The sequence below is a fragment of the Phaethon lepturus genome, unplaced genomic scaffold, assembly GCF_000687285.1.
Source record: "Phaethon lepturus isolate BGI_N335 unplaced genomic scaffold, ASM68728v1 scaffold50435, whole genome shotgun sequence".
Taxonomy (NCBI): domain Eukaryota; kingdom Metazoa; phylum Chordata; class Aves; order Phaethontiformes; family Phaethontidae; genus Phaethon; species Phaethon lepturus.
This window is the reverse complement of record NW_010539443.1, coordinates 16,377-28,150: the sequence shown is the minus strand read 5'-3', so window position 1 is coordinate 28,150 and position 11,774 is coordinate 16,377. Positions and strand designations below refer to the sequence as shown.

At 43.1% G+C, this 11,774-nt stretch overlaps 1 protein-coding gene across 1 annotated transcript; it reads left to right on the top strand.

Moving 5' to 3' along the window:
• Nucleotides 1-623: 623 nt before the first annotated feature.
• GAS7 (growth arrest-specific 7) lies at nucleotides 624-10,375 on the top strand (the record flags this gene model as incomplete). Its single annotated transcript, XM_010287118.1, has 5 exons — nucleotides 624-752; nucleotides 2,739-2,862; nucleotides 6,156-6,235; nucleotides 8,596-8,694; nucleotides 9,430-10,375. Coding segments are annotated over 5 exons (546 nt in total), but the record flags the coding sequence as incomplete, so codon positions are not given.
• Between the last annotated feature and the right edge of the window lie 1,399 nt (nucleotides 10,376-11,774).

Below are 11,774 nucleotides of genomic sequence, written 5' to 3'. Positions count from 1 at the left end.
GGATCTTATGTGTAAGAAGAGAGAAACAATTTCTGACAGGAAGATTTATGAGACAAAGACAAGATTCCTGTCCTTTTGCCACCTTCAGTAAATATTCCCTTAACAGAGCTGTCCTGCGAAGAGATGAGTTTTGCAGTAGGCCAGCGGGTCGAGGGAGGTGGTTCTGCTTAAAGGGGGCCTATAAGAAAGATGAGGACAAACTTTTTAGCAGGGCCTGTAGCAATAGGACAAGGGGTGATGGTTTTAAACTAAGACGGGGTAGATTTAGACAGGATATAAGGAAGAAATACTTCACAATGAGGGTGGTGAAACCCTGGCCCAGGTTGCCCAGAGAGGTGGGAGATGCCCCATCCCTGGAAACATCCCAGGTCACATTGGATGGGGCTCTGAGCAACCTGCTGTAGTTGAAGATGGCAGGGGGGTTGGACTAGATGGCCTTGAAAGGTCCCTTCCAACCCAAACTATTCTATGATTCACTTAGACATCTCTTGGGAAGAGACATTGCCTTTGGCTGTGGTGTGTATATTGTTTCCTCTCTGTCCTGAGCTCTGCTCAGCAGAAGAGCCAGAAATCACTGCCCAGCTCTTCATTATTGCCATTTCTTCCTTTGTTTTCATTACCAGCTTCAGAGCGAAGTAGAGAAACCCCTGCTCAACTTCAGAGAGAACTTTAAGAAAGACATGAAGAAGTGTGACCACCATATTGCAGACTTACGGAAGCATCTGGCCAGCCGCTATGCAGCAGTTGAAAAGGTGGGAGCAGGGAACAGGGTTTATGAGATACTGCTGGTTTGGACAGAAAAGCAGCTGCCCCATGGAAAGTTTGTCTTCTGCAAGAAAGAACCACAAAGGTTTCTGCCGGGTGCTTTCTGCTGCTAGTTATGCATTGCCAGGCCCCTGACATAGTTTGCTGCTTAGCTGAGATTTGTGAAACTGGGGGCTACAGGCAGGGGCTAACACATTACTGCTGAACTGGCTTTTTGTTTCTTCCTCCCCTTCCCAATTTGGGATATTAATAATACATTTGAGGAAAATATTCCTTGCTTGCATGCATGTGGAAGTCACATCTATTGCCCTCAAAATTTAAAAAACCTTGCCTTAGAATAGCAGCATGGTCAGGCCAAAGGCTCACCTGGCTCAGTATCCTCTCATGCAGTGGCCAAAAGCAGATGGCCAATGAAGGCAGCTCGAACCTGGCACAGCAAGTCACAAACCCTCTCCCAGTTCCCTTTTGCTGTGCCTCGCAGCAAAGATCCTCACCTGAAAAACCCAAACAGCAGCACCCTAGTTCCAGGGGCTGTTCTAATATGAACATCCAGCAGGTAGCTGAGGTTGTGGTTTAGGGAGAGTTACACCTGCAAAAAGTGTTCTCTTAGCAGCAGCTGGCTGCAAATGGCCTCAGCTGGCAAGTGCCTCAGCTGCCAAGATGCTTATGCCAAATGGTATCCTCATGCAGTTTGTTCTTGGGTGTAAGTTGGAAAGGAAAATACCATGCTCAGTCAACCCAGAAGGTTGTTTGGGCTTTCACTGAAGATCAAAGTGCACATGAGAAAGTTGGCCTGGGGACAGAGTTGTTGCAGGATGCACAAGGTTATTAGATTATATGTATGCATTAGGCTGACTGCACGGAAGGCATTTTTCTGCAAAACCATAAGTTCTTCACAGTCATATCTGCAAAGAAACACGGTCCTTAGTAGGGGTATTGAAAAGAATGAATTAGAATAGCCTTGACAATAAGGAATTAAAAAACAGTAAAGCTGTGTCTGCAGGGTGCCTGATGAAGCACTCAGCTTCTCACCAGATTGCTTTCCTGCAGCTCCCTCTTAACCAAGCACAAGGTCTGAGAAACTGCAAATTGAAAAAACTCAAGTAATGCCTCAAGTTGTAACTTGCAGCCTGGTGTCACTGTAGAAAACTGCAAGGTGCTAATAAAATATAATCATCCGAATTTAGTTTTAAACACCAGAAGTGGATAAAGAACAAATGTGACCTATTTTGTAACAAGTCCATGCAAAACAGGTTATTTTTATTTTATGTGTTTAGGCAGCCTCAGCAAATGAGGTGACAAGCATGCAGGTGTGGTAATGATGTTTTTTTGTTAAGACACTTTACTAATTTGCCTATATTAAGTACAGTAATGATACTAATAAATCAGGTTTTAAAAGCCTGAAGAACTTTAAAGTAATTTAAATAATTAGTTGTAACCAGGTCTCAGGTTCTTGATTTCTACAGCATGAACTGCTGTCATCATGAACCTGAATTAGTTTTTCTGAAATAAGTCTAAAAGTTCCTATTGTTACAGTTTCTGATAAGTGTATATTGAATCCAGAAGGTACTTAAAGATAAATTTTGTAAGACATTTGAAATTCTTTCAAGAATTTAGATCCTAAGAAAATCAAATGGAAGAGGTGTCTTGGTGATGCTGGTTAGGACATTTGGAAGAAGCTCCAGCTCCACTTTCTTCCAGAAATAGTGAGAAAGTTACTAAGAAACTTGAAAGTCTGATGATGCCTTTTGTACTGTGCTTATGATTTGTTGGTGACAACTTCTATATGGTGGTAGGACACTTCTTTGAACACCACATGGTGTCAGAAGAACTTGAATCCCAGTTAGGATCCAGTTTTATGCAGACTCCCTGACTTCTTACTGAAAAATACTTGTATGAAGGAGTCATAGATGGCTGGAAGCAGCTGGCAGCTCTTTTCCTCTAAAACATGTGACTTCTTTAATTACTTCAAGGCCCGGAAAGCCTTGACAGAGAGACAGAAGGATCTGGAAATGAAAACACAGCAGCTAGAGGTGAAGCTCAGCAACAAGACAGAAGAAGAAATTAAGAAGGCAAGACGGAAGTCCACTCAGGCGGGTGAGTACCCATGTCTCTCGGCGGCCAGAGGCGAGTGCAGCCCCACGGATGGCAGGAGCAAGATGGGTTGCAGCTGCCCATCTACCCATGTATTTCTTATTTTTTGATATTGTAGCTACAAAGTGAACCGTGCTACAAATCTGTTTGGTATTAAATCCTCTGAAGAAGCCCAGTTTTTCCAAGTCAAACATTGCAAAATTATGATTTTGATAATCGGGGTGAGAACAGTAAAAGGAATGTGAATTGTCCTTTTGTTTTGTGAAAGCATGCTGAGATAACTGAATATTTGTGAAACTTTCAATGTCAGATTCAAAGAAGCTCAGCTGAGGATGTTTCTTCCTTAAATCATAGTTCCTTCCTCGGTTCTTTCTGAAACCACAGTCACCCACAATTATGTGCGTGCCTGTTATGCTTCGTACTACTGTCTTTTTCCTTGAAAGTAAACTTTTTGTCTTTTTTCCACAGCTACCCAGTGATTAAAATCATTTCTGTTCAAGGCATATTGGGGATATAGTAGTGTGTGCTATACTGTACCGAGAACACAGACACTTGATGTGACCTGTGCATGTTTTACATAGCCTCAAACCACTTCTACAGGCTCCATCAGGAACTGTCTTTCTTGAGATCTGCAAAGCTGTTATATGCAGCTCTATTCACCTTTGCTGAAAATGTGTTTTAACTAGGGCTTCCGTGTATCATCCCCTCATAGGTCCATTCCTTGGCAGAATGGTCCTTCATAGTTATGAGGCTTTTAAAACTTCAGGATAGCCTGTCTGGGTTTTGAGAAGACTGAGAAGAGTCATTTGCAGTGTGAGCATGTGTACAGACAACCATTTCAGGAGAAACAAAAGTTACAGAGACAGGAGGCTCCATGAGAGATGCTCTTTATCTGTCTGCAAATTCACCGCCTCTCTGTTTCCTCAGAAAGTGTTTGTGATAGCTGTTTATTGAACAAGCAAGAGAGAGCTGAAGATCAGATGGGAGTAACCCACAGTTTGGTGTGAGTCTCCCCATTGCTCTCCCCCACTTTGTACTACTGTCACGGTGCATGGCAGGGGAGGGCTGATGAGGGGATTGAGTGCTCCCTCAGGAAGTTTGCAGATGACAACAAGCTGGGTGGGAGTGTTGAGCTGCTGGAGGACAGGAAGGCTCTGCAGAGGGATCCGGACAGGCTGGATCGATGGGCCGAGGTCAATTGTATGAGGTTTAACAAGGCCAAGTGCTGCGTCCTGCAGTTGGATTACAACAACCCCATGCAATGCTACAGGCTTGGGGAGGAGTGGCTGGAGGTCGGCCTGGTGGAAAGGGACCTGGGGGTGCTGGTTGACAGCCGGCTGGACATGAGCCAGCAGTGTGCCCAGGTGGCCAAGGCGGCCAACAGCGTCCTGGCCTGTATCAGAACTAGTGTGGCCAGCAGGAGCAGGGAAGTGATCGTGCCCCTCTACTCGGCACTGGTGAGGCCGCAACTTGAACCCTGTGTCCATTTTTGGGCCCCTCACCACAAGAAGGACATTGCATTGCTGGAGCGTGTCCAGAGAAGGGCAACAAAGCTGGTGAGGGGTCTGGAGCACAAGTCTTACGAGGAGCAGCTGAGGGAACTGGGGTTGTTCAGTCTGGAGAAGAGGAGGCTGAGGGGAGCCCTCATCGCTCTCTACAACTACCTGAAAGGGGGTTGTAGTGAGGTGAGTGTTGGTCTCTTCTCCCAACTAACTAGTGATAGGACGAGAGGAAATGGCCTCAAGTTGCACCAGGGGAGGTTTAGATTGGATACTAGGAAAAATTTCTTTACTGAGGGAGTGGTCAAGCGTTGGAACAGGCTGCCCAGGGAGGTGGTGGAGTCACCATCACTGGAAGTGTTTAAAAAAATGTGTGGGCGTGACACTTCAGTACACAGTTTAGTGGGCATGGTGGTGTTGGGTTGATGATCTTAGATGTCTTTGCCAATCTTAATGATTCTATGATTTGCCCTATCCCCGCAGGTAGTGCGGTAGCCCCAGCTGGGGTGCATGCAATGCACATAGCAGCACCATGTAGTGATCTAGCTTTGACATGAGGCCTGTTGCAAGTGGATGATAGGACTAGAGAGCTCTAGACCAGAGCCCTTCTATGATCCCACTGGTTATTGACATGTGACATTGCTTTCTGCTCCCATGGATTGTTCAAGTGTTTCATGGCTTTCATGTTCCTGGCTGTACAGTGGCTCAGGTTCACTCAGGTGCGTGGAGGATAGCTCCTGAGGAGCCTCCTGGAGGGTGGGAGCCATTAGTTCAGATTTGTCATGTCAGAGTAGGCATCCCCTGTCTGGGTGGGTAAGCTTATTGCTGAGCTTTAAGCTCTGAATCCTGGTTTCTTTGTAGAGTTTGGTTGCCACCCTAAGTTCTAAGTCCATGAGAGACTTCCACGTGCATTTACTTCTTTGACACTTGTTTGTGTCAAAGTTTGGAGTCCTGTTCTTAAAGCTTGACTTGTCCCCAGATTATGTATAAAGACCTTTTTGCACCTAAAAGAACAGGATGAATTTGAGCCCTGAACCTAGGCATCAAACCATTAGGGAAAGCGTAACTGAACCTCATTTAAAGAAGAAAGAGAATTTACTAGCTGGACTGCAGTAATCTCTGAGACATGCCTTCCAGATTTTCCACCCACCTTTCCCTCTCTGTTAGAGCAGAGTCCTGCGACAAAGAAAAAATTTAAATAATCAAAGTTTATTGTGTTACTGCCCTGAACACAGGAGGAAGCCATCTTCAGAGGCTGGAGAATGCATGACTGAGCAACTGCGTTTCAGTTGCAAATAAGCATCCCTCAGTCTCAGACAACTTGAGCCTGACACTTTGCTCCTGTTTCGAACAGACCCGTCTTAGAATGCAGTCTCACCTACAGAGTGCTACCCTGCAATTCAATAACTCATTATTATTGAATTCCCACTCTAATTATTTTATTTTTCAGATATAACTTTCTGCCTATGACCATTTTTTTTAACTGAAGTAACTTGTTTCGTAGTTCTGGGCACATTTTGTAAAATATTACTTAATGTTCATATTTTCCTTTAAAAGTCTTGTCTTTCCCCCTGGTTCTTTCTCACCCCAATCACTTGCTCTTTTACCACACATCAAGCATTTTGTTGAAATTTTGTTACACCTGACAAATACCATGTAACAGAACTGCCTTCAGCTGCACCAGGACTGACATTGAACCCCTCTAGGTCTGTCTACAAAGACTAAACCGCAATGTCCTTCTAAGCTCCATAACACTGGCTAGGCAAGACTAACGTGTTGCTCTCTTGAACTTTTCAGGAGATGACCTGATGCGCTGTGTGGATCTTTACAATCAAGCCCAGTCCAAGTGGTTTGAGGAAATGGTCACCACCACTCTGGTATGTAACTCTGTGTAGCATCTCACATGTATAACACTGCAAAATTGTAGTGGTCTACAACATTCATCACTCATAGGTATTACAGTGCAAAGCAGTGAGAAAAAATTGGGTGATAAATCTCCCATTGCATTTCTTGTTCTCACTTCTAAGAAAGACTCATACCATTAGGGGGAGGAAGAAATAATTGTTTCTTTGCAGAAGGCATTAAACCAGTTCAGGGCTGATTACGTGCCAGAATGCTGGAATCGTCCTGAGGAAGGATGAAGTAATGCACAAGGAAGACATGGAAAAACATGTGATAAATTGTTGAATCCATTTATACATTATAGAATTTTTGTATTCATGATTTTACAATTTCTTCATGAGTACTGCCAGCTCAGAAGAGGCATGCTTTAATTGCCTATTGTTCTGTTTCTCCGAAGATAACGCAGCTCACAGTATTCACCCGAAGGGCATATACCTTTGGGGTTAGTCAGCAAGATGCCAAGATACAGCTTTGATGTGCTGTATTCCTTGAAATACCTGTACTTTGGCTTGAGGGCTCCTCCCTAATGCCATTCCTTAGAGCCCTTCTGGACAACAGCCAATTGCTTTCAGAAGTGGGAAATTAAAATGTATTTTGCATGTATTTTTCTCATTGGAACAACACAAAACTGTAAACTCCTCCTAATAAGAAGCAGGGTAATAAATTGCTCAGCATTTGGAAGAGTGTCAGTGTCATATTTAAACTGTAGTAAATAAATAAAGGCAAATGGGTGAGTGGAAAACCAGGAGGCAGATATCTTCCCAAAAGCAGAACAAGAGAGAAAAAGTTGTCTGTTCCTGTAATAAAGGATCTGATTCTCCTCTCACCTTCACTGGTGGTTTCTCACTGATGTAAATGACACTGACCATCACTGCCACTGTGTCCAGATACAGCCAGGTATATGTTGGCTGCATATTTGCTGGAGAATACTTCCCAGAGAAGTATGACTCAGAAGTGCTCTAACAGATAGCTCAAGAGGAAGGTCATAGTCTGCAGGCCGCACAGCAGGTTTGTCGATTGTGAAACTCGGGCTGAGAAGCATTTCAAGGTAAGTCTTGGTATACACGAGTATAAAATCTAAATTGAAAACCAGTCTGCATCTGATCAGCTCAGATACCGACTAGTTCATATGCAATACAAAGTCAGGAGAGTCAAGGTCTGAAGATTTGTGTTTCCTTGTGTACCTTCCTCCCTGAAATTTCTGGTGCAGTTACAATGCATGTTCTGCATATGGCGTGCTTACCAGCCCTAGCACACTGGGTCCTGCGTTCTGATCCTGCGCATCTATGCCCAAAGTAAGGGAATCTGAGTTCAAAGTGGGCCATTTTTTCCATAAGGGCACTACATCAACCAGCAACAGCAATAGGAGCTCAATCTATTTCAATCTGGTCCATACCACAAACTCCTTTGCTTTTCTTCCTCCTCAGGCAGATAGTCTGCCACCTGAGATTTTTGTGCTGTAATGAAGGATCTGTTTCCCAAAAGATGTTTAACAAATTGCAGCTTACACAAGGAAGGCTATGTAGCAGCCTGCCTGCTTGTATATGCTTGGGTTGCACTCTACCATGGTGAGCAGTAAGTGGACACCAGAAATACCCTCTGATTTGGTCCCATTGATGTCTCTGTGAATACAGAGCTTTCTAGTGAAACAGCAAAGTCTATTACAGAATATGTCTTTAAGTGCAGACTTCCATAGCATGCTGCTTCCACTGCTGCTCCTCCCCAAGGAGGGACTAAATGCAGATTTTGATGTGTAATATCAGAATCCAGGAGAAGAGCAAGGCAGAAAAATCAGGAGGAAAGTAGAAATCACCTGCCTTTTCAACTAAAGCATTGCTGGGGTCTGCTTACCGCCAGCTGAGCCAGGTGGAGACTTGTCCCAGCTCATCATCTGGTGAACAGATAAAACTGCTCTTACAGGTGTCTGGTTAGACCGAGGGCAGGCAGACCCCAACAGAGTCTCCTATTTCCCCAAGGAATCACTGTAACTTCTGGAGCTAGCAACAAAGCATGCAAAGTTTCTTGCAGGAAACAGATTCCCTCTTGCTTGCAGCATCCTTGAAGGCAATAGCTCCTCTCTCTGCCTTGGTTGTCTCAGTTTTGGAAAGGTTTCAACCTTCTTCTCTGCCATTAGGCTCAATCTGAAGAGACTTCTGTTGCTTGCTGTCTCTGATTCTCTGCAAATCAGAAGGATGTGCAACCACAGAGTTCAGCTCCAAAGCGTAATCCTGGGGTAGTATCGCACTGACTGACAACCTTTTCTGTGTCATCCTTTCTCTGGGCCTTCAAGCTCAGCTTCCAAGAAAAATATGGACTTGTTTTTCTTTATGTCCAGGAGCTTGAGAGACTAGAAGTTGAAAGGGTGGAGATGATTCGGCAACATCTTTGCCAGTATACACAGCTGCGGCATGAGACAGACATGTTCAACCAAAGTGTAAGTCTGCTTTTTGTTCAGTCCCTTTGGTCTTTACTGCACTTCAGCTGGGCAGAATGGTCCCTATCCTGATCTGACTGACTTGTATTAAAAGGAGACGTGAAAAGCGTATGCAGTCAGCTTGTTAGTTTGCAGCAGTACTGTACTGCCGCTCTGCAGTCCTGCTCCCCCAGGACTCTCTGGTCCTGGTTACATTGCATACTGCTGGATCACAGCTTTTTGCTGGGAGAGACACTACGAGCTGAATTATGTTTGGCCAATGTGAGCCATTGTTAGCTCTCCCAGCATGATGCAGTACTCCTTAAGGTCATCTGTTCTTGCAAGGAAGATGGTAAATAGATTCATTGTCGGGGGAGGGAGTATATATTTTTCTCTTATTAAAAAACTGGCTAGTTTTTGAATATTAAAGTATGGGGGATATATGCTGACCTCAGTATATGGTTGTATTTGGTGTAAGGTACAGATTGCATGACCGGAGCCAGAGACTGACTGGCCAATGCCTGGCATAAGAAGTCTGTCTCTGCTTGATGTGAAAAGTCTGCTTTTCTCTGCTTCCTGCTATGAGGCTTCACATTCAGATCTGGCTTTTGCCCACAGAGTCTCATGTATGTGTAGTTCTCACTTGTCTGCAAATGCAACATAGACATGCACATAGCTGCTTTACGCTTCGGAGCAATGACTGTCTTTGCTTGAAATGCACCCTTGACATTTTGATTCTTGTTTTGTTCATTTTAGACAGTAGAGCTCGTGGATCAATTGCTTCGGAAAGTGGATCCTGCCAAAGACAGGGAACTGTGGGTAAAAGAACACAAAACTGGAGATATCCGACCTGTGGACATGGAAATATAGACTGATCTATAGTTGTATGTGATGAGTCCACTGAATTAACCAGGCTAATGTTTGTCTTTTAAGGCTCAGAAGAGCATAGGGAAAAGGTTGTTCCACTACCAGACACCTTGTAATTTATGTCTGTATGGGCTATCTCTGTTACACTTAGTCATTAAAGTGGTCCTCATTGTGCTAAACCTTAAGCACCAGACATTCCAGGGTGAAGAAACGAGATGTGTCCTTCCCACCAGAGGTTCCCAATTGCACGCAGCTTCCAGAAGAAATCTGCTTTCTGGTACAGAGAGCTCTGTTCTTCAGTGACTTTGTGCTACATCCCTTGCATGAACTATCTTTATATAGTATGTTAGAACAACCATGCAGTGAGCCTCTGGCCAGCAAGTAGAGAACTGTTTGAACATGATGCAGGAGGCAAGGAAGTCCTGATCACGAATCCCAGGTCTGTCACTGACTGCTTTCGTGGCCATAGGCAAGTCAATTAACTTTTCTGGCTACCCCATCTATAAAACACGTATATCTCACAGCGATGTTGTGCAAATACATTTATTTCATATAACACAGTTTCCCACCATGGCAGTGAAGTGATGGCCCTTCTTCCAAAGTCTATGGAGAAGACTCCCATTCTTCCTGTTTTATATTCCCTCTCAGGGATACATAAACCCATTGTCATCATGATTTCTGTTCTAGGCCCATTAATAAGGTTGAAAGTGTTACCATCACCGTTATTTAATCAGGAAAGACTTGGTTGTGCTATACCTACCTCATTAGCTGTCTGAGTGCCCTCAATGACAGAAAGAGGTTATATACCAAGGGATAAATGAGGTGTTCAAAACCTTTCCTGCTTATGCAAGATGTTTTCTCACAGAGCCTCCTTAAAGGCTCTAACACTTTATTTAGGATCCAGGCTTAAATTGCCCTTTGTTGGTTCCTTCAGGTGAACATCACCGCTTTTAAGTATCTTTAATTAGCAAGTTTGTCTAGCTAAATTGTGGAGTTTATCTTTTTAGAGCCTGATTTTCAAAAGTGCCATTAATCTCTGTGTCCAGCACTTCTGCACCATCAGATTCTTAAGCTTATGTTTTTCCTTTGTTACCCTTATTGCAAACTACCAAAAATTCAACACTGCTCTTGGCACTTAGTAGTTTGGGGACTAGTTTTGAGAAGGTATTCATTTTCTTCTCCTGCTGTTATTTCTGATTGATTACTCAGTGTTGCTGTTAATATATTTTTCAGCATTTCATACAATGCTAAGATTCTTAAGATTCTTGCTTTAGATCCAGCAGAAACCTTGATTCTCACCACGGTGGCCTTTACTCAGTGTTTACTATGTTGTTATCTACAATTTCCCAAACAGTACTTTTTCATTTGATCCACAGTTATGCTCCACTTTATCTCGTTACCATCCTTTTTTGCCCAGCACCAAAATTGCATCCTTTTTTTGTTCTACTACTATTCTAGGTCTTTGCCGACCAGCCTCAAAGTGCTGTGATTAGATAATTGACAACTAATATTATCCTTTACAAATACAAACTGAGACACGAGAAGTCTTATCTGAAATATGTTTTTAATATTACTGCAGTGCTTATTTTTCTGGTTTGTTATTTCAAATTGAATTCTGTTGTGCTTTCCTATTGTTCCCTTTTTCTCAACCATCTTCCTGCAAAGACCATTGCAATACAAATGAAACATGATTTGCCTAAGTGTTGCGCAGTCTTTGAGCTCAGTTAGAGTACATACACTTCCCTAGACTCCTCTTCTGCTGTTCAAGCAGGGAAGTTTTGTGATGATCTCTCTTTTTCAGTCTTCCTATTGATTCATTCTCTGTCCTATTAATTTTTTTGCCATACCAATGTATACCTTTCCTATCTCTACCATGCACTTTGAAGGACAGGCACTTTTTCTTTTTTTTTTTTTTTTTTTGAAACCACAGGTGCAGGGTGAGCTTTCAAAACTTCAATGGCCAAAAATAATTGGAGTACTTAAGAGCTGCATCTCAGGTCAACCCCTGTATTCTAAGCTGTATTGTAAATTAAAATGAGCAATCTTGATGACACCTCACCACATTCTTGTTTTGGTTGCAAAACCAAGATAATTGTGCACTTTATACAGTATTTTCCTTAATATATATCTCAATCTGTTATCAATTACACTTTATTTTTCCTCTTTCTTTAAAGATGTGTGTTACTTTATCTATTTTGGACTGGAAATACTGTCCATTAGTGCAGATTTCTCTG